General features: G+C 35.8%; 2 protein-coding genes across 3 annotated transcripts; both read left to right on the top strand.

Moving 5' to 3' along the window:
- The first annotated feature begins 16225 nt into the window (after positions 1-16225).
- LOC126607665 (probable alpha,alpha-trehalose-phosphate synthase [UDP-forming] 9) lies at positions 16226-21065 on the top strand. Its single transcript, XM_050275345.1, has 5 exons — positions 16226-16392; positions 16724-16797; positions 17906-19975; positions 20071-20344; positions 20448-21065. The coding sequence occupies exons 3-5, from the start codon at positions 17991-17993 to the stop codon at positions 20769-20771; spliced, it is 2583 nt and encodes an 860-aa protein (XP_050131302.1). The 5' UTR covers positions 16226-16392; positions 16724-16797; positions 17906-17990; the 3' UTR covers positions 20772-21065.
- A 2704-nt stretch (positions 21066-23769) lies between these two features.
- On the top strand, positions 23770-27524 carry LOC126607540 (uncharacterized). 2 transcript variants are annotated; one of them, XM_050275167.1, is made up of 8 exons: positions 23770-24248; positions 24579-24659; positions 24770-24946; positions 25491-25661; positions 25957-26169; positions 26258-26346; positions 26636-27108; positions 27183-27439. In XM_050275167.1, the coding sequence occupies exons 1-8, from the start codon at positions 24116-24118 to the stop codon at positions 27205-27207; spliced, it is 1362 nt and encodes a 453-aa protein (XP_050131124.1). In that variant the 5' UTR covers positions 23770-24115; the 3' UTR covers positions 27208-27439. The 2 variants fall into 2 exon arrangements, with proteins under 2 accessions (XP_050131124.1, XP_050131123.1); XM_050275166.1 differs by having other exon boundaries at positions 26636-27524.
- Positions 27525-27619: the final 95 nt, after the last annotated feature.

The raw sequence follows: 27619 nt of genomic DNA, 5'->3' as shown, positions 1-27619 counted from the left end.
AACTTCCAAATTCTCAAACCTACCCTCACTTTCTGGTTCGAGCTCCCTTTCTCTAGCTTTCTCTCTCCGTTCAAGCTCGATCTCTCCCTCTCATTTGGTTCGAGCACTCTTCTTCAATAAAAAGGTAAATTTCCTTTTTCAACCTTTATTTTTGGGTAATTGGAATATTGAATTGAATAATTGGAAGGTAGAATTGGAAGATTTGGATTTCTGGGTAATCTAGGTTTCGGAGTGATGCAGCCGGCGACGATGGACTTCTTCAACGACATGGAAGACCACGGCTGGAAGTGCAAACCCGATCTCAGCTGCGGTGACTAGCCTGACTGCCCCAACAAAACCTAGAGCTTGAAGTTCCCCATAACAGTCCGTTGGCTGCCGAAACTAAAATTCAAACCTCATAAAATTTCAACAAAACTCCTCCACTAACGAAGAGAAAACCTGAAAGTTTGAAGCCAATGCTGACCTCGAAGACGAAGACGATGAGGAAGATTACGAAAAAGACGATGAAAAGTCTAATGGGAAGGCGAATGTGGATCGCAAGGGGAAGGGGATTTGAGAGATGACAAGGGCAAAGGGAATAAAAAATTCTGATTCCATAATAAAAGAAAACATAAAGAGTAATAGTTGTATAGTAAATAGATATTTTAAAAGGAAAACTAATGAAAAGGGCTTGAAAACTTTGAGTTTTAATGATAAGGACAAAATAAAGGGTAAAGTGAATAGTACCAGGATTGACTTTTTAGTGTAAAAATGTGGTTTTTCGTTAAAGTGAACAGTACCGGGTGCTTTTCGTTAAAGTTCCCTATTTTAAATGCTGAATTATATGTTGAATGTTGGATTATGATTTATTGTTAAACGCTAGATTATATGTTTAAGATAAAGTTTATAAATATTTTTCTTTTAAAAATAAAGTATATATAGTAATTCACCTTTATTTGGTAAGAAAATTAAATTAATAGCACATCTAGTATTATATCTTTTTTGGTCATTTCACACAGTCACAGCTGTTTTAGAAAAAAAAGTTTACCAAACACTATCATACTGCTTTTTATTCAAAAACACTTTTACAAAAAATGTTTACCAAACACTCTGCTGCTTATTCTAACATCACAACAGAATCAGTTTTTTTTCAAATCACAGCAATACCAAACCAGCCCCTTGGGGAGCCATGGGCTATTTATGTCCTATGAGAAATCGAATTTTGTCATTTGAAGGCTAAATAACACTTTTTTCTTACATTGATTTGCAGACATTAGGTATGCTCTAGGATTCCGCCAGAAATCAACTGAAAATAAGTAAGATCTCTTTTTTCTCTGATGTTGATTTCATACTCACGAAAAACTATACTAGTAGCTAGTTCGTATCGATACTTGTGAATATCGCAAAAAGTTTATTTACATATACTTTTCCAACGGAATGTGCGCCAACTTTTTTAACTTGTTTGTTCATAATGTCATTCAACATTGTGGATCCCCTTAACTTCCATCTTAAGTTTGCTGTTTTCTTCTGGAAGTTTATGTATTTTGCTTTTTAGTTGGGCTGGTTTTTGTATGCTTTGTTTTACGTCCCGTAATGTTTTATCAACAACGTGTCTTTAAATAAAACGCAGTTTTAGTTCCTAATGGAGTTACAAAATACTAATTCAACTTTGGTTTTGGAGGGAGGCACGAGTGTTGTGATTATAGCAATGAGTCGTTCAGAGAATGATTGTTCCTTCTTGGGACATGTAATTAACGACATCAAAGAAGCTATACAAAGCATGGATGGAACATCGTTGAACTTCGTGCGTCGGGAAGCAAACAATGTAGCTCATAGGCTAGCTCGTGTTGGCTTGGGTGTTTCAAGTGAAAATAGGTGGGTTGAATTTCTCCCATATTTGATTTTAGATGCTTTGTTAAAAGATAATCAAATGTAATCTTTACGTTATGGTGAGGATAGCTATTAGTGCAGAACAATATTTTTCCTTTAGATTGGCTAAAATTTCTGACAAGATTTTTTATCGAAAAACCTATAAGCACTTTATTTTCTCTTTGTACGTGTTTTTCGTATTAATGAATATCGTACTTTCTTAAAAAATTGGGATAGATTTTTCTAACCTTTTTACTATTTACGTTGTCCAATAATTGTATTTATTCAATAAACTTCCATCACAGGGTTAATCGCTTAGTTGGGATAAATCTTATTACTACCACATTTCAAATACGCATAAACTACTTTCACACATTAAATAATAAAAAATAGAAAAATTTTGTCGATAAACCAATCACACAACTCATAGCTCACTCTTAATGAGATACGATTCTCATCGGATCCTCTTTGTGAGGATTCCAGGAATCCTTCAATTACATCCGTTCATCGTATATTGTGCAGTCAATTTTCGTCATGTACTATTTATATTCAATTTTAGATAAAAAAAATATTACAATGATTTATAACCATACGATGTACGATAAACGAATGTGATTGGAGAATCCCCGGATCCTCACAAAGACAATTTGGCGAGAATCCTCTCTCACGCTTAACTACCCCAATTTATTATTTTCATTAAATAAAAATGTTGCACTATCCAACACCATAAAAATAGATAATATATATATATATATATATATTTTTAAATATCTAAAACTTCTCATACAAGTGATTTTAACATATATCTAATATTAAAAAATAAATAAAAAAAAATTCTTCCCACCCCACCCTCTCTCTCCCTCCCTCCCTACTTAAAAACAAAACTAAAAATGTTTATACACACATTGTGTAGGCAGATGCCAGCATAAATAAAAGTATTCAAGAAAACGGAAAATTCAGTTATTGATTTAGTGTGATGCTATCCACAAACTCATTTACGAACATCTATCAATTTTTAACCGTCAAATTTAATAAATTAAATAACAGAAATTAACAAAGAGTGTGTGGATAACACTACTTTTGTTTAATGTTTTTTGGAGTTCGATAGCGTGAAAGACACATTTGAAACATTATAGAAGATGGGGTGCTCTGGACTCCACAAGAGTTGAAACTCACGCGCATCACTCTATTTGTCATTGTTAAATAAATTTATTTTTAAAATTCGTGTAATGAACATACACTAATACAATGGGCTAATATTATGAACTGTTATTAGCACTCTAAAAATCTCATTCTACAATCTTTATAAATGTAAATTTCTTACTAATAATAGAAAATTTAGAATACAAAATAAAATTTATAGAATATCAATAACAATTTTACTTACATTATCTTAAAAAAATTGCTTACTAATAAAATTTATAGAATATCAATAACAATTTCACTTACATTATCTTAAAAAATTGCACCCTCTTTTAAAATCTCACTGCGTTTAGAAAAACCCGAGCCCACAGAAAGCTCCACTTGTTTGACTTAGATCTCACGTGACGGACGCGTGTCTCGAGCGCGCTCCCTGTCGGTTTCGGGAGTTGGGCGACGTGGAAGACTGACACGGGACGGTGGTGGTGGGAGGATGGCGGTGGGTCCCGTCCGGGTTAGGTCGTCGTGGTGGCCCCTCGCTGGGGACAGTTTTGAGTGCTCCACGTGTCGATGGGGTCCGTACTGGGACGAGGAAAATGGTAAGTGGGGGAACAGTTGGAGAACATCCCTGTCTGCTTGATTTTATCTACCTTGAGGCTAGGCCATTAAAAGACAACACCTCGTCTTGAGTATAATTACGTGCATGCCATTGTTTTTTCTTTTTTTTTTTGGGGGGGGGGGGGGTGAATTGACCTGAAATAGTTACAATTGTGTGAAGCACGTCCGAGATTATAACTAGGACATTATCTTTTCCAAAATTACCTTGAAAGGGAAGTATTTGGTAACCTTTTAAGACTCCTAGAATATGATGATGTGATCCAATTAAGATTGGGTGTCATTATCGGGAAAGGATCCTCTCCGGACCCAATTCCACCGGATCCTCCGGATCCATCTTCTTAAGGGCCGAGTCGGCATCATGGCTTCCTTGGAGTCGGCGTCGTGCTTCCCCTGAGTCGCCATCTGCCCGAAGTCAGCTTCGTGGCCTACGCGGAGCTAATTGTCGACAACACCGTAATAGTCGTTGACGAATCGCCGTTCTAAAGTTTCCCATAAACAAACAAAAAAAGTGAAGAAGAAGACTCAGAATTGAAGAAGAAGAATTGAAGGAGATGAGGAAGCAGAAGAAAAATGAAGAAGAAGGAGGATCCGGTGGGATTGGGTCCGGAAAGGATCCTTTCCAATCATTATTTATGTTTTTATACCATTCAATTCACGCGTTTTTTAGGTAAAAATTTTCGTATTTTGAAGACAACTACAGTATAAACTATCTTAACTTATGAGAAAAGAGACTTGAATTTGAGTACAAAGAGACAAAAAATGTTACTAAAATCAAAGTAATCTAACACCATAAAAATCATTTTAAACAAGTTTCTACAATTGTGCTCATATTATTCAACGATACCATATGATTGCTTATACAAAAATATATGCGTATGAAACTCCTTTTCTATGTTCTAAAAGGAGCATTAAAATATAATTATTGGTGTTTATAGCACATAAAACTAATAGAATTTTAACAAAAAACTCTCGGTACTGTTCACTTTAACGAAAAACCACATTTTTACACTAAAAAGTCAATCCTAGTACTATTCACTTGACCCTTTATTTTGTCCTTATCGTTAAAACTTAAAGTTTTCAAGTTATTTTCATTAGTTTTCTTTAAAACTAACTTACATTAGAGAGATAATAATTCATATATTGGCAGTATATCTTACACAATAATTCATGATTGACTTATTATATGGTCATTTACTGGTATCTTTTTTTCCTAAATTTTTTTACTTTTATAAAAGGAGATGAGAGAGTTCGAGACTTAGATAATTTAAAAGAGAGTGAGTTTCAAACCCGGAACGTATGGATAAAAACTCAATACCCTATCTACTAGGATATTGAACCACATGCAAAACTAAAAATAATTTGCCGTCTATTGGAATCGAACCCACTCATTTAAGGTATCTCATTGCATGCAAATTCTCCAGTATCATAATGCTTACTTAAAATGAAAAAAATCATCAATAAAAATAAAGGAAGACTAATGAAAAAGGCTTGAAAACTTTGAGTTTCAACGATAATGACAAAATAAAGGGTAAAGTGAATAGTACCAAGATTGACTATTTAGTGTAAAAATGTGGTTTTTCGTTAAAGTGAATAGTACCATAAGTTTTTCGTTAAAATTCCCTAAAAATAAGGCATAATCGGATAAATAGTCATCATGGTGATAAGGTAACCGGAAGATAACTTTCATGATAAAAAAAAAATATATATATATATATATATATATTAGATTTAAACCCTCGTGCTGTAGTTCGTTAGCAAATTTAGTCCAAAAGTGATTTTTCTGTTAAATGTCGGTTAAATGCAAGGATAAAAATGTACTTTAACATGTGTACACCTTCTTCTTCCTCGTCCCTCTGCTATGTTTGTAATTTGCATTTTCAGTATTCCATTTCGGGATGCTGTACTTGCATTATCAGCACCTTCTTCCCCAAAACAAAATGCCACATCCCGGCCCGGGGCGGACCACTTCCCCGGCCCGCTCCACCACCGTAGCATAATATTGTCCGTTTTGGGCTTACCATTCCCTCACGGTTTTGTTTTTTGGAACTGACGAGCAACCAAAACAGGCCTGACTTGGAAACTAGTAAGAAAAACTTCTCATAAGGTCGGGTGACGCCCTTCGACTTATCAGTGAGTGGGCAGTTATTTTCTGTTATTACCTATATACTATTGATTTTCCCATAAATTGAATTTAAATGAAAGTATGTTTTCAAATGCCATGCATGCATATTATGAATTATATGAATTAGTAATTGATGCATATATATATATGAATTGGTGTTGTGGACACAATGTGAGTATCAGGTGAGTTTTATGTTATTTATGTGAATCGTTGATGATGTGAATTATGTTGAGAGCTCATAACCTGCACCCTGGTGTTAGTGCTTATAGTATTCACCGCACCGCACGCTCACCTTGGATTCAAGTAGGTGCATGTCGTACAGACCATGAGAGGGTTCCGACATGCTAGTCGTACAGATCACTAGAGGTGGTTCCGACTGGTAGGTGACCTTAGATTATGTGCACATATGATTGATAAGAGAAGCACTAGAGCGTATTATTACACCATCCTTATTGTACAGACTACTTCAGGTAGTTCCGACTTATGTGTAGAGTAGTGCCGTACAGGTCACCGTGGTGACTCCAGTTGGCTTGGATATTGAGCTATGGAATTAACCGTACATGACCAACTGCAGGGTCTCCGGTTGATTCATTATATCACCTGTTATATTGATGCATTCTTAATCTGTTATTGACACTTATGGCATGACATATTTTCTGGAATTGATAAAGATTGATGATTTGAGATATATGAGGAATTATTTACTATTATGTTATTTTCTGGGAAAGTATACAGGTTTTACAGCAAGGGGTTAAAATTGTTTTTGATGAAATGTTTTCGAAAAGCTTTGGTTTTACTGATCCACTCAATTTTGTTTTGCGCCCCTCTAGGTTCTAGTTAGCAGCGTTGGTGGCCCACGAGGATTCCCACGGCGTACTGACAGACTACATAAATGTATGACTCATATGCGGGTGTTGTATTTTAGTTATGGTCCTACTTGACTGCACCTAGTTCTTATGCTCTGAATTTGTGTGTTTCACACTTAAACTTACTCTAGCACGTTACTTGGTTATTATTGCTAGTATTTGGTTTTTGTTTATTCATATTTCTCTTATCTTTTGCTTCCGCGTCGCACTTTTAGTTACGTCACACTCACGTGACGGCCAGCACGCCTTGATTCTAGGATCGGGGTGTGTCACAAAATATCCTGCAAACCCACAACTATCAACACAAAACCCACTTTAGAATTTCAATCAAAACCCATAATTTAAACAAAAATCAACCAAAGTTTTCACCTTTTTGTAAGCGAGTATGAAGAGCCTCTCAATAAAAGCAACCACAAACAAGTTAAAGAGCCATGGAGTCACATCGAGGGTGGCCCAGAAATACGACAGGGCGTCCAGAATCAGAACAGCACGGAGGCTGTGAGTGTCAAGCCATCGGATTTGGGGACTACTGCTTCTATATATGATGTTGCCACACTCCATTACCGTGCATAGCAGCCTCAATCCCACACCCAGAAATATGTCGTGGACGACATGGATCAACTCGCTGTCGCCGGACACGAAGACCAGCAGCGTTTTGGAGTTTGAAATTGTGATTCTTGGTGAACTAGGTAGCTGGGATTTGAATGAGGGTTTGATTTTGAGTTTTCTGTTGAGAAATGAAGAGCTGGGTTTTGATTAGTGAAGACGGAGCTTGGCCACTCCGATAAAAGGGTCCATGTGCTGGTCCAATTGAAGAAATCCATGTGATTACTGATGTGCAAGATGCAAAATACATCATCTCGAAATAGAAGAAAGTGAAATTACAGAAAAGGAAGAGGATGGTGTACGGGTCAAATTACATTTTTATCCTGTATTTAATGGACATTTAACGGTAAATTACTTTTGGATTAAATTTATTAACATAGTAACACCACGAGGGTTTAAGTTCTAATTATTTTTTTATCGCCAGGCTTATGTTTCGATTACTTTAGCACCACGATCATTGTTTATTCGATTAGGCTTAAAAATAAGGAAAACTAATGAAAATGGTTTGAAAACTTTGAGTTTTAACGATAAGAACAAAATAGAGGGTAAAGTGAATAGTACCAGGATTGACTTTTTAGTGTAAAAATATAGTTTTTCGTTAAAGTGAACAGTACCGGGAGCTTTTCGTTAAAGTTTCCTTAAAAATAAGGGAGTTTTACTATTCACTTTTAACGAATAAAACATTTTTACTCTAAAAAGTCACTCATAATACTATTTACTTACAACACCTTTTTATCTTTTTGATTAAAACTCAAAATTTTAAAATCATTCTTATTAGTTTTTCTTAAAAATAATACCTAATCCCGTTAAAAGTGAAAAGGGTAATGGTAATTTGGTAAAAGCGTGGGTCATGTGTCCCATTTTAACCTTATCCTCAAGCGAAATGCCAGCCATGAAAGTGGTGTGGTGTACACCAGGTCACGCACGCAAAAAGCATAAAGTTAATCAAAATTAAAAATAACAATACGACGTTTCAGAGTTTTCGAATTCTTATGGGGAACCGCAACGCGAAGCCGCGAACCGACCCAGCTGTCATTTATTAACGCACAGCTCATTTCGGTCCACTTTTTAACGTATATTTTCTATAAAAATATTTATAAAAAAAAATGTTCTTTTGGTGTCTCTCTTGAATTTAATATTTATAATGAAGAATAAATGAATATGTTTTCAGTGTTTTAATCTTTTGCCAGCCGATTAATATTAAGTTCAAAATGGTGAGTAACCATATTTTGATCATTAAATGAGCATAATAAGGAGACATTGAGTTTATAATCTTAATTAGTTTAATATGTTGTAATTTTAATTAGTTTTTTTTTTTTCAATTTTGCATGATTTGATCATTGAGACCTCATATTTCGATCTGTTTTTCGGGTTGATATTTGCAGAAAATTTAGTTTACTTGTTAATAATTTGACATCTCAATTGTAGATAATCTTATTTTATCTTGAACATGTTAGTTAATTTTTTTAATTTGGAGAGATTTTTTGACATGCTCTGAAACACAAGCAGATACACTATATGTCGTTTTACAAGTAGAATAACATTATTTTTTTTTTAAATCTCAACTTAAATAATGACATATAACGTACCACGACGTATTTCGGCATTCGAGAAGATCTCTCGTTGATTTGAAATCATATTTATTTCTTCTTGTTAGGGGGAAGTACATGAACCTCTCAAGGTTAACTAAACATTGCAAAAAGCCTTTTCATGCGCGGATTATCGCAACCCAGTCACTACTGGTGTCCACATAAAGATAAAAAATAAAAAATAAAAAGTCGTGGGTTATTGTGTTAATTTAATTACTAATTCAGTGTCTTAATGAAAGCCGAGTTCAATTTAATAAACAAGTTATTAACATTTTTAAAAGAGATGTCAAGTCATTTAATCAAATTTGAAGGCAATAACAAACTCCAAACGATATGCCAATCGCATGTGGTTTAACATATGAGTTTTCACATGTCAAATTTGAATATGAAAAAATATAATGTCAAATAATTTTTAAATATTTTATTGTTTGGATCTTATTAATGCACAAATTATAGATCTTAAAATTTTATTTTAATTGATTCTTTTTAAAATGGGTCAACATATATCATTTATAACAAAAAAACTTATCGGTTGAAAAAAAAGAAAAATTTGACATTGTCACATCAACTATCAAATTAACATTTAACATCTATCTTTTGGCATCTCCATTAGAAATGCTCCAAGGACACTTTGTACACGATTAAATCTAAACAAGCAGTATAAAAAATTAGTACGTGGTTAGGGAAATATTAAATTACAGTATTGGAGGATAATATTAATTAATAAAATTTGTGGAAATGCTTAACCAAAAGGTGTTTAGGTTAATCATGCTGGAACTGGATCCTCTCATGAGTTCAGGATGAGAATTCTCATGAGCAGCCCATCCTAATCGTTCAAACTTGATCTAACGGCTGCAATTATTATAACTTTTAGAGGAGCTCCTTGTTTGTAACTGTTTGATCAAATTTTAACAATCTAGATGAGCTTATCGGGAAGATCCCCATCTTGAGCTCAGGAGAGGATCCAGTTCCATGGTTTGGTGACGGAATTGCCTCACCTACGCGGCTACACTCACCAAATATTGTATCTTTGGTTAAATTTAGGTTGCCTTGAATTTGAAAATGGGCAACCAACAAACCAACAAGTGACAAGATTTAATCTTTATAGTTATGAACTAGATGTGATAAGTCTAATAGCGGCGCGGTTTCAAGTGGCAACGATAGTGCTTATTATATTGGGAATTTTAACGAAAAGCACCCGGTACTGTTCACTTTAACGAAAAACCAAAGTTTTTCCTTATCATTAAAACTCAAAGTTTTCAAGCCCTTTTCATTAGTTTTCCTTATTATATTAGGTATATGTGTTTTCTTAGACCATCTCCAATGATGACCTAAAACCTAAAAATATTTAACCCATAAAATTTAGGTTTTAGCCCAAAAATAGCTTTTCTGCTCTAACCATTCTGGCCTAAAATTTTACCCCGAGATTATTAAAGAATAAATTAAGCCTATTTTTTTTTAAATTAACTTTTAAAAAAAAATTATGTAGACTATCCTAAATTAATTATATGAATATTTTAACCTAAAAATATTTAAATTCCGATAAATTTTGAAAAATTGCTAAATTAATACATGAAAATCATGATAAACCACATAAACTTAATACAAATGACATTTAATAAATCACATAAACTTAATACAAATGACAATTAATAAACCACATAAACTTAATACAATCGAAAACTCATAAACTACATAAACTTAGTAATGATATCCACCATCTTGACTTGGTGATGGACTTGGGTGATAGTCTTGAGATGAATCATCATCTTGAAATATACTTTTTATGGCATTCATTCGTAAAATGTCATTTTGCTTACCACGTAAGTATTTCTTCCTCTCTGGAGTGTATTTGTCGAGGTCATCCATCTTCAAATTAACTTCGAACCTTTCTTACTCCCTATCCCCTTCTTCCTTCATGGCCAAACGCATTTGGGCCGATTCTTCTTGCTGAAAAATGGTTTTCGTTCAATCGTCATCTCGCTAGCAAATTGTGAACGTATCGGATCTTGGGACTTCCCTTTTTTCTTTGCTTCCTTTTGCTTATCTCTACCCGAGGGCTTTGCAAAAGAAGAAGTTGGGGTCATTTGTTCGACACCCTTATTGTCGGCAAAATTCACACCTTCATTGACATCATTTAGGGGTGGTGCTTCACTATGAAATAATCTTCCACATTGTTGGTTTGCATCGGTTCCCCACCTCAGACAATCCTTAAGGATGTTCCAAGCACGATGCAAGCTTGATTTTTTGGTGTAGTTCTTGTCTTGTAAATTGCCATTGCTTTGTCTCCCTATGCAACAAATACATAAAAACAATTAGTTGCGAAATACTATTATGTACATGACAACTAAAATATCAACAAAGAAACTCACAATTTATGAGGCGCCCCTTCCATTAGGCATGTTAACCGTGACTTTCTCAAGTTTCCCTTTCACAAAGTGCACGCTTTGTTGATAATCTTCCACCGATCATAAACACCACCAACTTCCCTTCGACCGGTGTTAAAGTTTTCATTGAACTTATCAACGATTTTACCCCACAAAACCTTTCTATTTTGATTCGTGCCGACGGCACCATCTTCGCTAATAGAAATCCATGCCAAACATAAAGCAATATCTTCGTCAAAAGTCTAATTACGACCTCAAACATGTTCTTTTGCCATCTTGAAAATTTTGGAAATGAGAATAAATGGTAGAAAAAAAAATTGGAAGAATTGTAGGAGAAAAGTGAGTTTTGTGTGGATGTTTGAACAAATACATAGGTGTTTATAGAGTTTTTGGTTGAATTTTAATTTAAATAATTTTTTTTTAAATTATTTTAGCGGTTGGATTTAAATTTGGACCGTTAGATCTTTTTTTTACCGTTAGATTTGATTATATTCGATCTAAGCCGTTGGATTCAATAAATATATAAATATAAAACTAAAAAAATTAATAATTTGAACCTGGACCATTGGATTAACCAACGACCCATTTAATGAAGACCCTTGGATGATAAAATATAGCCGTTGGGCTACTTATTACTTTGACAACCAGGGGAACACCCTCACGTGGGGTTGTCACCCTTTTAGCAAAGCCTAGTGCGTGCAGCGCGTAGGCGAGTTGGATTTGGGAAGTGGGCTTCACATCCTTGGTTTCAGTCTCAGTTGGTGGGCCCCGTTTTGCTTTGTGGCCTAAAATTGGGCCAGAATTTGACCCATATTTAGGTTTTAGGTTTATTTTAGATCATGGATTGGAGTGGATTTTGGGAGGGAAGGGAAATTTTAGGTTTTAGCCCACTATTGGAGATGGTCTTAGGGTTTGATTCATTGGAGTTATGGGCTTGGCTTGTGTTAGTGCTTAATTTTGGTGACATGGACTTTCAAATCACTATTTTGACAAAATTAAAAACTTTTGATCACGTCATTTCCTTGATTTGTTCCACATTTTTTTTTCAACTTTTCTTTTGTTTTTACTTAAGTCGTTGCTTTAATAGTTGTGTATTCTTCGTCGCATGACGGCTCGAACAAATAAGACATGTTTTTTATATGTATATAATTGAACTTAAGATCTCATGTACAGAGGTAATGCTTTTAAACACTCAAGTTACAAAGTACTTTGTAGCAAAATATGACTTGTTAAATTGAGTTTCGAGTTAAGTTGAATAATTGTTTATGAGGTGTAGTTAGTCATAAAATATTTAATAGTTGGTCGTAAAATATTTATAAGAGTTATCCAACATTTATTTATTAACAATTAAACGTGGTGCAAAATTTGACAAAATGTGCAAAATGATCTTATGCACCAAGACTCTCAGGGACTTATCTCATTTGTTGATACCTAACCATTCAGTTAAACTCCATTTAACAATGTTAAGGATTCAACTTATCTTCTCAATAAACAGATTAAAAACTAATGATAAGTTAAGTTAAAAGGATACGTGTCACTCAAATAAATAGGTCACAAAGAATCACACATCGTTTTGGCCGCAAAAGATTTGAACTCTGATAACATCTAAACTACATATTAATAAAAAACTCATTGTCAACCAAAATCCTATTAAATTACCAGTTTAACTCTTTAATTAAAATTGAACATGAATAAGAAATATGGGCAGAAATTTAATTTCACACAACAAAAATTTTGCTTTTTTTTTTCTTTCCTACATGTAGTTCTAACATATATTTAATAAAAAAACTTAAAAAACTAAAAATAAAAAATAAAGCCTCTCCCCGCTCCCACATTCTCTATGAGTCTCTTCCTCTCTCCTTCTACTTCAAAAACAAAAAAACAAAAAAAATTTCACACACACTTTGTGTGCGCCCATATACTAGTATGTAAAATATAAAAAGGCTTAATAGGATTATTAGTCCCTGTAGTGATAGGGTAGTTGGAAGATAACCCATATGGTAAAAAAAAAAGGATTTAAGCCCTTGTGGTGAAGTTTGTTAAGATTTAGGCTAAAAATTGAAAATTTCGTCAACTCTCCGTTAATTGAAGGCTCATATGTGAGATTAAAAAGATAAAGTTAGCCTCACATGTAGCCCCATATGCTAACTAGTCTAATATGTGTGGCTCTCGTGCTAATAATTAATGGAGAGTTGACGGAAATTTCAAAATTTTGGCATAAATCCTAACAGACTTCACCACAACGACTTAAATCCTAATTTTTTTTATCACATGGGTTATCTTCCAATTACCCGATCATCACGAAACTAACAATAATCCAATTATGCCAAGATAAGAAATTAATTATTGTCAATGATATTAGGATTAGCTTGTAATTATCTATTTTCCTTATTTGGTTCAACAGGATAGGGTTGAGTTGAGTGGTTCCACTCTCATATTCAACCAGATGGGGATCCCATAACGAAAGCAAAACAAAGGTACGGAGGATGTTGAGGTTTTAAATGTTTGGTGGTTTGTTGAAATGAAAAAAAAATTGAAAAAGTGTTATCCTTATCCACAACATCAAAGAAAACTTTCCAGAAAAAATATATAAAGACAGATGCGCACCGTATTAGGAAAAAAAAATTGTGTACAGATAAACATATCCATAAAACGCTTCTTATAAAGTGAAATTTTTTTGGCTATCCAACCGACTTAATGTATTTTCTATTTAATATAAGGGTTGCTTTATTTACAAGAAATCCTATTGAATATCTGGTAGCATATTAGGAAAATAAATTAAGAGGCTCGTTTGATAACTATTTTGTTTTTAATTTTAATTTTTTTTTAATTTAAACTAAAATCTGGTAGCTACTAGACCCACTCTATTGTCTTATTTTCCTATCCACGTTATAATCACGCCCATCTTAAAAAGTTAAAAAATTAAAAAGCTATTTCCCCACCTACTATTATTCCCAAAATAACCTTTAATATATACATACATATGAAATTATAAAATTGTCTCTTAAAAAATATAACAAATAATATGTAAATGAAAACCACTAAGGTCTGCAAATTCAAATGGAAACGGCATAGGTATCCAAATTCAAAAAAAGCCGACAACAACAAATTTAAAAATACGATGGACAAATTCAAATGACCTACACACAAATTATTCTTCTACCATTTCAATGGAAACATAATCTTCTACATCTTCCGTAGAATCGTCATCTTCTACCTGTTTAATGAAAAAGTCATCTTCTAAGTCCATTGCTATTTTTTTAATTTCTCTGAAAGAAAGGATATGAAAATATGAGTTAGGGTTTAAGGTAGACAAATTGTCTCCCATGCCCAACTTTTTTTTTTTTAAAATTAAGCAAAACAAGATCATTAATGTCCTTATCAATCTTTTTGTAAATGGACAAATTTGTAATTAAAAAATTCATTAAAAGGTGGGTGGGAAGATAAGACATTGGGATGAGAATAATATCACTCGAAATATGGGGTAGAAATGTAATTTCACACAACCAAATTTTTCTGTTTTTTTTTTCCAAAGGCTCACCTATCCTAACATATCTCTAATTAAAAAAAAAACTTCCCACTTCCACATTCTCTATCACTCTCTTCCTCTCTCCTTCTATTTCAAAAAAAAAAAAAAAAAAAAAATCTCACACTTCGTATGTGCCCATATGCTAGTTTTAATTAAAAAAAAGACTGAAAATCAAAATGGCAAACTTAAAAAATAAAAAAAAAAGTTTTATTTTCCTTCTCTAAAACTATTAATAAAAATTAAAAACTGAAAATAATTATTAAAAAATTAATAAAACACTCATTATCAACCAAAATTCTATGAAATTACCTGTTTAACCCTGTAATTAAAACATAATACGAATAAGAAATATGGGGCAAAAATGTAATTTCACACAACCAAATTTTGCTTTTTTCTTTTCAAAGCCTCACTTACATGTAATTCTAACATATCTCTAATTAAAAAAAAAAAAAACTTCCCACTCCCACATTCTATTTCAAAAACAAAAATAAAAAACTTTCTCACACACTTTGTGTGTGCCCATATGCTAGTTTTAATTAAAAAAAGACTGAAAATCAAAAAGTAAAAACTAAATGCCAAACTTAAAAAATTAAAAAAAAAGTTTTATTTTCTTTTTCTAAACAATTAATAAAAATTAAAAATTGAAAAATAATTATTAAAAAATTTGAATTTTTAAGAATAAACACAAAATCTCTACTAATTAATAAAACACTCATTGTCAATCAAAATCCTACGAAATTACCAGTTTAACCCTCTAATTAAAACAAAACTTGAATAAGAAATATGGGGCAAAAATATAATTTCACACAACCAAATTTTTCTGTTTTTTTTTCAAAGCCTCACCTACATGTAATCATAATATATCTCTAATTAAAAAAAAAATTCTCACTCCCACATTCTCTATCACTCTATTCCTCTCTCCTTCTATTTAAAAAAAAAAAAAAATTTATCACACACTTTTTGTGTGCCCATATGCTACTAGTTATTAAACAGCTTCAAAATTGAAAAAGATAATATTTAATTTTCAATTTTTAAAACAAAAAAAATAATTATTAAAAGCTCCAAAGAAAATCAAAACTGAAAAAACTGTAACAGTACGTACCAAGGGCATTATAGTAATTTTAAGAGTTGGAATTCTGAACACTATCCAAAATAAAGGAGGTGGATTGTCTGCCCTTCCATTTCCATACTCTTTCCATCCTCTCCTGTTTGTGTGATTATGGTTAAGCTAAGTAAACATTATATATTGATTTTTCTATAAAAATAATAAAACAAAAAATAATAAGAATATAAAATGTTGACGTAATTTAATCGTAACTACACAAAACAGAATGGGATAGGAAGAGTATGGAAATGGGCAGACAATCAACCTTCCAAAATAAAACCGAACCGAAAGCCAATAGTTAAAATAATATAACCGCGGTAAAAATAAAAAAATAAAATAAAAAAGCTCACTGGACCCTTATCCTCTCTCTATCCTCTCTCCTTCTCTCTCTAAAACTTTCTTACTTTGGTTATATTTTAACATTCCGATCGTTCTCTCATTCTTTATTGCTTGTAACACCCAACGCAGCCCCTCTCTCTCTCTCTCTCTCTCTCTCTCTCAACTCCCAACTCCCAACGCTTATAACCATTTCGCCGTTCTCCGATATCCAACTGACTCCGATCGCCGGACCTCACCGGAGAGGTAAGCTTTCGTCTTCCCTCTCTGATCCGCTGCTCTCTCGTTGCGAGTCGGCTCCTTGAATTTTCCTTGCGGTCTGTTTGGTTCCCGAGAATTTGTGTGAGAAAACCATGACAATTACGAGTCTTGATCTCAGTTTCCTGAATTCCCGCTCTTCACTCGTCTTCACACCACTACTCGCGGCCTTGTTCCGTTGCTCGCGAGCTTTTTATTTTCCCGAACTGTTTTATTTTCTGCGGAACCAAACAGACGGTACAAAGGTTTAAACCGAAATGATTTTTCTTCCGGCCGTTTGGTTTATTGAAATTTTGTATTTTTTTAATGATTTTTACAGGTTTTGGAAGGAAGTTGTTGATTGAAGCTTCGTACGGGACTCTTAATTTCACATGTAAATTTAATTTGATTCAGGTATTGCTCACGCCTTTTTTTTAAATATATATATATAATTTTTTTTTTCTTATCACTTCGATCTCCGTTTACTTGTAATTGTAGCGTATGGCTTTCAGAACGTACTGTTTGTGCAATTTTTTGGTTTATAAATTATTATTTTTTCGTTTCGAAAACAAAAAAGATTAGAATTTGAAACATTGCTTCTTTTTTTTTTTTGTCTGAAAACTAATTTTAGGAATTTAGAAGAAAGGTAATTTACTGTGCCGGAGACAATGTCGCCGAATTCGACGGGCCGGGATTTTATCTGTTGAATTTGTAGTGATTTGTGATTGATCATTGATCTTCTTTTGGGTTACTTTTGTAATATGGAATATTTTGACTTGGTTGGATATTGCTGCCATCCTGAAAAGGAACAAAGAAAGAAATTAGTTCTTGTATGCTAGTGTGTGTTGTTTAACGTTGGTCAAATTTCGGCATCGGATTCAAATAGTACTTGGAGAATGAATTCGGGATAGGACAGTTGTTAATGTCCAATGGTACAACAGCATTCTTGAAATGTATAATTATACTTTTCGTATGCACGTATAACTGTCGTTGGTTGATTAGAAGAAAATTATCTTCGCGGCGTAATATCTTTTTTACTCTACCCGGATGCTAATGTGCCAGATGTTGCGTTTCTCCTTCGCTTATTCATCTACTAAAGGTGTTTGTGCAATGGATGCATGGTTACTAGTTACGTTCTACCTTTTGTGTCCCTACTTTTTTATTTTAAGATATAGAATCGAAAATGGTGTATGCAAACATCGGATTCAATTTTCATTGGATGAGAAAGGTATTCTAACATGGAAGTAAGTTGACCATGCTTGTTAAATTAATCTGCTTTCATATTCAGTATGTTAACTAGTGAATAAATTTTTTGTCTTGCTTCTGTCGAACATAAAATGTGAGAATTAGTGAGCCAAAGCATGCTCAGTGGATCATCATTACTTTGATTCTGTTGACCAGCAATGAAAACTGGAATGGGTATTTTTAATGCTTTATTTGTCGTAGGCATGGAAATGGATTTATTTGGTGGCAGCTATTCAATGATATGATCACTCTTTCATTTTTTTGTTGTTGTGTGTAGGTTTGTAGACTACTCTGACAGTTGAAAATCTCATCTTGTACTGTGTTAATCTGTATGATTCAAGTAAGAAGGAATTGTAGCAGTCATGGCGTCAAGATCTTGCACAAACCTTTTTGATTTGGCATCTGGAGGCCTTTTGGATATTCCTTATACTCCAAGGGCTCTTCCAAGGGTGATGACTGTTCCTGGTATTATATCTGATGTGGATGGTAATAGCAATGGTGACGATTCAGATGCTAGTTCATCTGCCTGTCGTGAGAGGAAAATTGTTGTGGCAAATATGTTACCATTACATGCTAAAAGGGATCCACAAACGAAGAAATGGTGTTTCAGTTTGGATGAGGATTCAATTTTGTTACATTTGAAGGATGGGTTTTCATCTGAAAATGAGGTTGTTTATGTGGGGTCTCTCAAGGCTGAAATTGATACCAGTGAACAAGAAGAAGTTGCACAGAAACTGCTGGAGGAGTTCAATTGTGTACCAACGTTTTTGCCCAGTGATCTCCAGAAGAAGTTTTATTTGGGGTTCTGCAAGCAGCAATTATGGCCTCTTTTTCATTACATGCTGCCCATGTGCCCAGACCATGGCGATCGATTTGACCGCTCACTGTGGCAGGCCTATGTATCTGCAAACAAAATATTTGCAGACAAGGTGATGGAAGTTATTAATCCCGAGGACGATTGTATCTGGGTTCATGACTATCACTTGATGGTTCTCCCAACATTTTTGAGGAAGCGGTACTATCGAGTAAAGCTAGGATTCTTCCTTCACAGCCCATTTCCATCATCCGAAATTTATAGAACTTTGCCGGTCCGTGATGAAATTTTGAGGGGTTTGCTAAACTGCGATCTCATTGGGTTTCATACATTTGATTATGCACGTCACTTCCTCTCATGCTGCAGTAGAATGATGGGGCTGGACTATGAATCAAAGCGAGGACATATTGGGCTTGATTATTTTGGCCGCACAGTGTACATTAAAATTCTGCCTGTTGGTGTTCATATGGGTCGGCTTGAATCAGTGTTGAATCTTCCAGATACAACTTCCAAAATTAAAGAGATTCAAGAGCAGTACAAGGGGAAAAAATTGATTCTTGGTATTGATGACATGGATATATTTAAAGGAATCAGCTTAAAATTTATAGCTTTGGAACAACTCTTGCAGCAGAATCCAGAATTGCAGGGCAACATAGTCCTTGTTCAAATTATAAATCCCGCAAGGGGATCGGGGAAAGATGTACAGGAAGCAAAGAGTGAGACATACTTAACTGCCAGAAGGATAAATGAGGTTTATGGTTCACCTAATTATGAACCAGTGGTTCTGATTGATCGACATGTTCCTCAATACGAGAAGACAGCGTATTATGCTGTAGCAGAATGTTGTATAGTGAATGCTGTGAGGGATGGAATGAACTTAGTTCCTTACAAATATATTGTTTGCCGGCAGGGAACTCCACCCATGAATAAAGCTTTAGGCATGACAGCAGATTCTCCTCAGACAAGCATGCTTGTCGTGTCTGAATTTATTGGCTGCTCACCTTCTTTAAGTGGAGCAATCAGGGTTAACCCTTGGGACACTGATGCCGTGGCTGATGCCTTGAACTTGGCGATCACCATGTCTAAATCAGAGCAGCAGTTACGTCATGAAAAACACTATCGTTATGTTAGTTCTCATGATGTGGCTTATTGGGCGCGAAGCTTTGCACATGACTTGGATAGAGCATGCCAAGATCATTATAGTAAACGGTGTTGGGGCATTGGATTGGGCTTGAGGTTCAGAGTTGTTTCCCTTTCTCCGAACTTTAGAAAGTTGTCTATAGACCATATTGTTTCAGCATACAAAAGAACAAATAGAAGGGCCATATTTCTGGACTATGATGGTACCGTTATTCCTGAAGCTTCCATTATTAAGTCTCCAAGCCCAGAAGTCCTTGCTCTTCTGAATTCCCTGTGCAAGGATCCGAAGAACACAGTTTTCATTGTTAGTGGGAGGGGAAGGACTTCTCTAAGCGATTGGTTTGCCTCGTGTGAGACACTTGGAATTGCTGCTGAACATGGGTACTTTCTAAGGTATGTTTGTAATATGCTATGTTCTGAATATTCATCTATCCCTTTGATAGGTTTTCAAACTGAACTATGTAATTTTGCTCTGTTCTTTGGTGTAGGCGGAATAGAAGTTCCGAGTGGGAGACCAGTCCTGTTGGTGCCGATCTTGATTGGAAAGAAATTGTGGAGCCTGTGATGAGATTGTATACAGAGGCAACAGATGGCTCCAACATAGAAAGTAAAGAAAGCGCTTTGGTATGGCATCACCAAGATGCAGACCCCGACTTTGGATCCTGTCAAGCCAAGGAATTGTTGGATCATCTGGAAAATGTTCTTTCGAACGAACCAGCAGTTGTTAAGAGGGGCCAGCATATAGTTGAAGTTAAGCCACAGGTAAAACTGTTTTCACATGGTCTCTCCCCTCACATGCACACGTACACTTACGCAAACACAATCCCGGTGTAATTTGTTTCACCAATGCCTTGTTACATGCCAGGGAGTAAGCAAAGGATTGGTTGCTGAAAAAATTCTCTCGAGAATGGTCAACGATGGGAAGGCCCCCGATTTTGTGATGTGCGTTGGGGATGACAGATCTGACGAGGACATGTTCGAGAGCATACTAAGCACGGTCTCTAGTCCATCTTTGCCTTCACCACCCGAGATATTTGCCTGCACTGTCGGAACAAAGCCAAGCAAGGCCAAGTACTATCTCGATGATGTCAGTGATGTCGTGAAGCTACTTCAAGGCCTTGCAACTGCTTCGACCCCAAAGCCGAAACATCTCCCCCATATCCAGGTCTCTTTCGAAAGTGTCTATTGATTTGAACACTCACTGCATACTTGAAGTTCAGGAGGAAGTTTGGGATTCTCTTTAACCTCGGAATTGGTTCGATGCGGATGCGAAGACGGTAACTTTTGAGTATATGTCGGGATCACGGACTTTACCAATCTTGTTTTGTACATGGTGAGTGGTGACATACTATGGTATTTATCGGTGCCCGGTTAAACAGAGTAACCAGATGTTTACTGTTTTTCATCATTTGTGGGCACCATTTAACTTGTATAGATACAATGTTTTGGTCGCAATAGTAATTTCTGGTTCGATCCATCCTAATGATAATCCTCAATGCTAATTGTTAAATTCAGTTTCAGTTATTTCAAAATGTCTCCCCTTTCGAATGGAGTCTGTACATTGTAAGTATCGTTTGGTATGCAGACGGGACAGAATAGAATGGGACGGGACGGAACGGAGAGGGAGCAAAGATGGCCTCGGATGGAAACAAGGAGGAAGGAGACGGAGATGTTATAATTTTGTGTTCCACTTATGTGGAACAAGTCGTTCTAGGGGGTGAGGTGAAACGAAAATTCATCCAAAACTCGTTCCGTGGAACAGCGCGTTCCATCCGTTTTAAGCGCATCAAACATAGGACGGAATGCCTCGTCCCATTCCGTTCCAACCCGTCCCACGTACCAAACGGTACGTATAGGACCGGTTGAATGTACGCTTAAGAATTTATGAATTTGTTGACCCGATTGAATGTACGAGAGAGGGTTAATTGGAGCCACCAACTGCCATACGTGTATATGATAGAATACGCATTGGACGCGGTCGACAGTGAAATATGAGGATGATATTTGTGACACGAAATTGAAAAGTTAGGTTCTCAAATAGCGACAAACTCTAAAGACAGGAAGAGGACAACCCAGCCTGTATCATGAAGGTATCTGCCTTCCAAATCACCGGTCCAATCTTCAAAATTAATGACGGGAAAGTTAGGTGGTCAGAGAAACATTTTGGGCGGTGCTATCTTCATACACATTTTCATTGTTTAATCACTTTTCATTAGTTTAATTTATTTGACCCGACAGACAAAAAATTAATAAGGATGTATATAAAAAGTAAAATAGGAGATGTGAATAGTAACATCCAACGTTTAAGAAAGATCCAACCCAACCTTCACTTTTTACTTTTTAGGAGTCGGAATACAAAGTATGGTCGACAGTCCATCACAATTATTTCTTTTCTCATAGAAACATCAAACTTCGAATACATAAATAAATGTTATTAACCACTTAAACTACCCATCTTCAAATTTTTAACCCTACGTTTGGTGGGCTGCCTAGTCCTCGACCCAGTGGCGAAGCCAGGATTTGTTAGGGGGAGGGGCGAACTTAAAGAGTGCAAGATTCAAAAAAATGACAACGATCAAATCCTTTTATAGTAATATCTTTCATGGTTTTATCAATATACATTACAATAGTTACCGACAATGTTTCATACCATAAAAATTTCGCATAAGAGGCTCATTATAATATCTTTATATTAATTAACTGTATAATGCAAAGAAAAAAAAATCTTAAATTCTTAGTTTTAGAGTTGAATATACTATATAACTAATAAACCAATCAATACTAATAATCATATAAATCTCCATCAATACATATTATAATTTAATTGAGATTAGATTAGAATACCAATAAACAAACTTGAATTTTGAGAATTTTGGGGAAATGGAGAATAGGTGAACATGTAAAAATGGGGGCATCGGGATGTTGAAAGTAGGATGGGACTATGGGGGACGTGCTGGGGGGCCTGGGGAGTTAAAACAGAAAAAGGACTAACGACAACATTTTGGCAATTGTTTTAATCTTTATTTTTTAAAAAAAATTAAAACAAATTGCCAAAACGAGCGTTTTGGGCCAGGGTTAAAAAAAGAACATCCCTTTCTTCTTCGTGCAGTCGTCTTCTTCGTGAAGACGCTGACGTTGCAGCTTGCACATGCCTTCTTCTTCCAGTACAAGGGGTTCCCGGAAAGTTTCAAGCAAAGAGTCAAGGTCATCGACGGGTCCTGGGACCTCCCAGGTCCCTATATAAATCCGCCACTGTGCACAGCAACAATGAACCCAGAAAACACAGAACTTCATCACTTCCGACGGGACCGGAGGGGCGGAACCACCGCTCCTAGGCTTGATTTCCGGCGAGGGGAGGGGCGGACGCCACTCCTCGCCCCTATGTAGCTTCGCCACTGCCTCGACCTCCCTAAAGTTGTAGGACTGTTGGATTCAAGCACAAGGCTGGGTAGGTGAAGATTTCCATTTGCCAATCTAACATTGTTGGGCCCGAAATGGGCCTATGTTTCCTTAGAAGAGTTGGTGACATCAGCCCGTCAATATATTAATTGCAGTCACATCTTTTTGTAGCAATAATGTTTAAATTATAATTACAACACTAAACAAACATTAATAATAACAAGTAAACTACAAACAACGATAATAACATGTCGGATCTGATTACTAAAAAATTATTTTGTAAGAAAGGGACGTGGAGAGGATTTTAGGTGGAGAAGAAATGTTGCATGATTAGTTGTATTTATAAAAAGAAAAAAAGAAAAAAAAACTATTTATGTTACAGTGTTAATTTAGTTAAGAATATTATTGTGTAAATTTTATTGGAATTCTGTAACATTTTTTAGATAGTTTCCTGTTTTAGATATATTACTTGAAAGACAATAATCTTTCTTTCGGATTATTATAAATAAAGGTACAACGGGTGAGATAATTCACCTTCTCTCTCCTCCCTTGCCGCCGCACCATCACCCTCTCTCTCCCTTTATAATTCTTCAGTTAAATAAGCTTACAATACGAGAAAGTAACGACACATGACATGTTTAAGATACTTTTTGACACTTCCGTTTTAGATGAGTTATCACGATTAAATCTCTCCAGCTGGACAACGTAACATGTTATATCTTAGGGTCGAATAAATTAAAGTATTTCAATGAAAAAATAGTAAAATAATATTTCCATGACACAATCACTCTCACATTCTTTCACACTCTCAGACCGTTCGCTCTTTAGTCCCCACCCCCCTCTCCCCACTGAGGCATTGAGCGATTCGGATTCAGTGACCCTCACTGCATCTCTGCTTTTTCAATTCTTTCCTTCTTTGTTTCTCTACCCCTTTGCCTTTTTCCTCTCTCCTTTTTCATCCTCGTCTCTTTCATCCTTTCACACACGGGCGATTTTGCACTCGCGAGGAGCACACTGGGTTTTGCTCCAAACCCAGAAACCATCTGAGGAAAAAGCATCCCTCGCCTCTTACCGCCCACATTTTGCAAAAACCGCGGATAGGATTTAGGGTTTCTCACAATGCTGGCAGCTTGAATGTTTCAGCTTTTTGGTGTTGTGGGCTCCACTGGAAGAACAGGAGTGATGGGTCGGAGTTTCTTGGCGGCGACTCTCATCGTTTTGGTTCTGTTTGGCGACGTATCGTCCGCTGCCCCTACTGCCCCAGCTAGTAAGCGACTTCTGAGTTTATGTATGATTGTTTATATATTGTGCTCTCCAGACTTTCTATATTTAAAAAGAAAATACTCGAGTGGACAATTAGATTGTTACAGTACCAATAATAGTACGTGTGTGCGTATATATATATAAAGATATATGTGATTCTGCTCAGCTTCTGTACGATCTGCTTTTGGTTGTGAAATTTTGGTTTGTTTTTATTAAAAAATATATATATGTATGTGACTCTGCTCAGCTTCTGTACGATCTGCTTTTGGTTGTGGAATTTTGGTTTGTTTTTATTAAAAAATGGCTTCTTTTTTGTTTGTTTGTATGATTTCAGAGATTGTTGGTGGGTTTTTCTCAAATGCTGCGTCTGCTTTCATGAAACGGGTGTGGTCACTCAAAGCAACTACCAAAACAGGTCTAGATCTCTGAAGCTACCCACATTTTATTGTTTTTTTTTTAGCTTTAGAGGGTTTATTGTGTTGCAATCTGAAATGTTGGGGATTTATGAAAATTTTCCATGTGCAGCGGTTTCGGGCCGTCCGGTGATGAAGTTTGAGAGTGGGTTTAACGTGGAGACGGTGTTTGATGGAAGCAAGCTTGGTATTGAGCCTTACACTGTGGAGGTTTTGCCAAGTGGGGAGCTTCTGATTTTGGATTCTGCTAATAGCAACCTTTATAGGATCTCTTCCTCTCTGTCTCTGTGTAAGTTGGTTTTGTCCTGTGCAATGCCTTGAAAAATTGCTTTGTTGTTTTAATTGAACTTGCAATCTATGAAGTATTTTCGCACAATCTGCTGTCAGGCCGAGTTACTGAGGGACTCACATTTTACGAATTTTGTATACTTGAGTGGATCTTTGAAGCCAGTGGTCTGGATTGACAAGTATTTGCGCATTGTTCGAATGCAATTTTCTTTTATTATGTTTGCTGTTTACTTTGATTCATGGTTTTACTTCCCGGGTGCAATATTACTAAAATGTGTTCTGGATCCAAAAAGTACAGAACGTCCTGCTTTTATATTGATATCGTATTCCCTAAACTGGAGATTGCCTTGATCTTTATTGGAAGCATGCTATATTGTGTTGATGTCTTCAGTCTACTCCATGCTACAAACATTATTAAATTTAAACATTTGAAAGCAAGCTTCTCCTCATGAAAATCGGCTCCTGTATTCCTGTTTTGATACATTGAACTGTTTAGAGCTTGCATATCTCTAATATGTTTACTCTATTTCATCGGAACAATGCAGACAGCAGACCAAAGCTGGTTGCAGGATCCTCTGATGGAAACCCGGGACATGTAGATGGAAGGACCAGAGAGGCAAGAATGAACCACCCAAGGGGGCTTACAGTTGATGACAGTGGAAACATTTATGTTGCAGACACAATGAATATGGCAATCAGGAAGATAAGCAATGCCGGTAATTTCTATATTAGATTTGTTTAAGAATTGGTTTATTTATTTATGTTCAGCATATCATTATAAAGCAGATTTGCTTCCTCTTTCTTCATTGTTTCCTTCTGACAGATACTAGTGTAGTATATCCCAGTTATATTTGTATGTATAAATATACACATATATGCTTGTTCTCGCAAGAATCGTTACAGTAGTTTGTTATTTTAGTACCCACCACCATCAACATTATAAGATTTGTTTTCCAATAAAGTTAGGAGGAAGATGTTTAATTTTGATGCCATTGAAATTTCCGCTGTTAGGGGTTACAACAATAGCAGGAGGGAAATCGGGCCGTGGGGGAAGCCATGTGGATGGACCAAGTGAAGATGCAAAGTTTTCTGACGACTTTGATGTGGTTTACATTGGAAGCAGCTGCTCCTTGCTCGTCATAGACAGAGGAAATCGAGCAATCAGGGAGATCCAACTACATTTTGATGACTGTGCTTATCAATATGGAAGTGGTTTCCCCCTTGGTAACTTATTTTACCCTAATCTTTTCTCTTGAACGTTGCAAATAATAAATATGTAGAAATACATGGGTACTGATTTGCATCATTGCAGGGATTGCAATGCTTATTGGGGCTGGCTTCTTTGGTTATATGTTAGCATTGCTACAACGTAGAGTTGGTACAATTGTCTCTTCCCAAAATGTGAGTACTCAGTCTTTCCATCTATTTACTTTAGTGACATCTACTTCTGGGGTAGATGTTGGCTCTGTGTAGTTTGCGCCCGTCATTCTCGTAGGAATGTATGCGGACTAGGGATTTAAAATTGTGAAGTAGTATTGATACTTGAGAGAAAACTCTTTGTGCGCTACCTTCCTGACATTGCAACTTCCACGCATGGTTTCGGCCATTTAACATCAAAGATCAAGATTTGTAGTATCTTGTATGATAGCATGAAACATTCTCTCATACCTTTTATATTGCATTTTTGAAGGATCAAGAACCAATGAAGACAAGCATTCCTCCAAGTTCATACCAGAAGCCTCTGACATCAGTCAGGCCACCTTTGATTCCTGAAGATGAGCAGGAGAAGCAAGAAGAAGGCTTCTTAGGATCTCTTGGGAATCTTTTGGTCAATGCCGGGGCATGTGGTATGGAAATTCTGGGGGCTATATTTCCAGGTTTCAGGAAAAAGCATCTGAACTACCAATACCAAAGTCAGCAACAGAAGCACCCAAATTCCTGGCCTGTGCAAGATAGCTATGTGATACCAGATGAGGATGAGCCACCTTCCATTGAAACCCGAACTTCCACCCCTCGCAAAACCTACCCATTCATGGCCAAGGATGCAGAAACAATCCATCAGTTGCGGCAAAGTCGAGTTTTCTATAATGGGTGGGATAATCTTCAGCAACAACAGCAGCAGCAGCAGCAGCAGCAAAAACAACCGCAACAGCACTATCATCGGTACCAATCATCAACCCCAAATACTTTCTACGAGCAGAGTAGTGAGAATACCACTGAGGTTGTGTTTGGTGCAGTTCAGGAGCAGGATGGGAAGGGTGAAGCTGTGGTCATAAAGCCTATTGACTACGGAGCTCCCATGTTCAATCACCACAGTTTCCGCTCCCGAATCAATCCGAACGGCTATACCCATGGCTATTATTGATCATATACATAAGAGAGAAGCATAGTTTTGACCTTGTTATATTCTTAATATAAATCCTTAAAATTTAGGTTATAGGCAGTACCATATTCCTTGTAAGTTTTATGTGGAAGGTTTTCAGTTTTTTTGCAATGTGAGGTATCTCACTCTGGTCAAATATTGAGGACCTTCTGTTCACGAATATTTGCCCTCTAATATAATTCCTCTTCTTATTCAAGGAATGTTGTCTTTCTTTTTTAATATTTTTTGTTCGAGTGGGAGGGAAATCCAAATTTGGGTGTAGAAGCGTAGCACATTGCTTTAGCAAACTTG

Source organism: Malus sylvestris, chromosome 16 (assembly GCF_916048215.2).
Source record: "Malus sylvestris chromosome 16, drMalSylv7.2, whole genome shotgun sequence".
In the NCBI taxonomy this organism is placed as follows: Eukaryota; Viridiplantae; Streptophyta; class Magnoliopsida; order Rosales; family Rosaceae; genus Malus; species Malus sylvestris.
The sequence above is the reverse complement of the archived record's forward strand: the minus strand, read 5'-3'. Positions and strand labels throughout refer to the sequence as shown.

What these genes read in the sequence shown, in the direction of transcription:
- LOC126607540 (XM_050275166.1), top strand. Translation starts at nt 24,116, where the DNA reads ATGTTTCAGCTTTTTGGTGTTGTGGGCTCCACTGGAAGAACAGGAGTG. An exon ending in CAAAGCAACTACCAAAACAG is followed by an intron (nt 24,660 to 24,769) that starts GTCTAGATCTCT and finishes TTCCATGTGCAG; the next exon opens with CGGTTTCGGGCCGTCCGGTG. An exon ending in TGGAAGTGGTTTCCCCCTTG is followed by an intron (nt 26,170 to 26,257) that starts GTAACTTATTTT and finishes GCATCATTGCAG; the next exon opens with GGATTGCAATGCTTATTGGG.
- LOC126607665 (XM_050275345.1), top strand. Translation starts at nt 17,991, where the DNA reads ATGGCGTCAAGATCTTGCACAAACCTTTTTGATTTGGCATCTGGAGGC. An exon ending in GAACATGGGTACTTTCTAAG is followed by an intron (nt 19,976 to 20,070) that starts GTATGTTTGTAA and finishes TCTTTGGTGTAG; the next exon opens with GCGGAATAGAAGTTCCGAGT. An exon ending in TAGTTGAAGTTAAGCCACAG is followed by an intron (nt 20,345 to 20,447) that starts GTAAAACTGTTT and finishes GTTACATGCCAG; the next exon opens with GGAGTAAGCAAAGGATTGGT.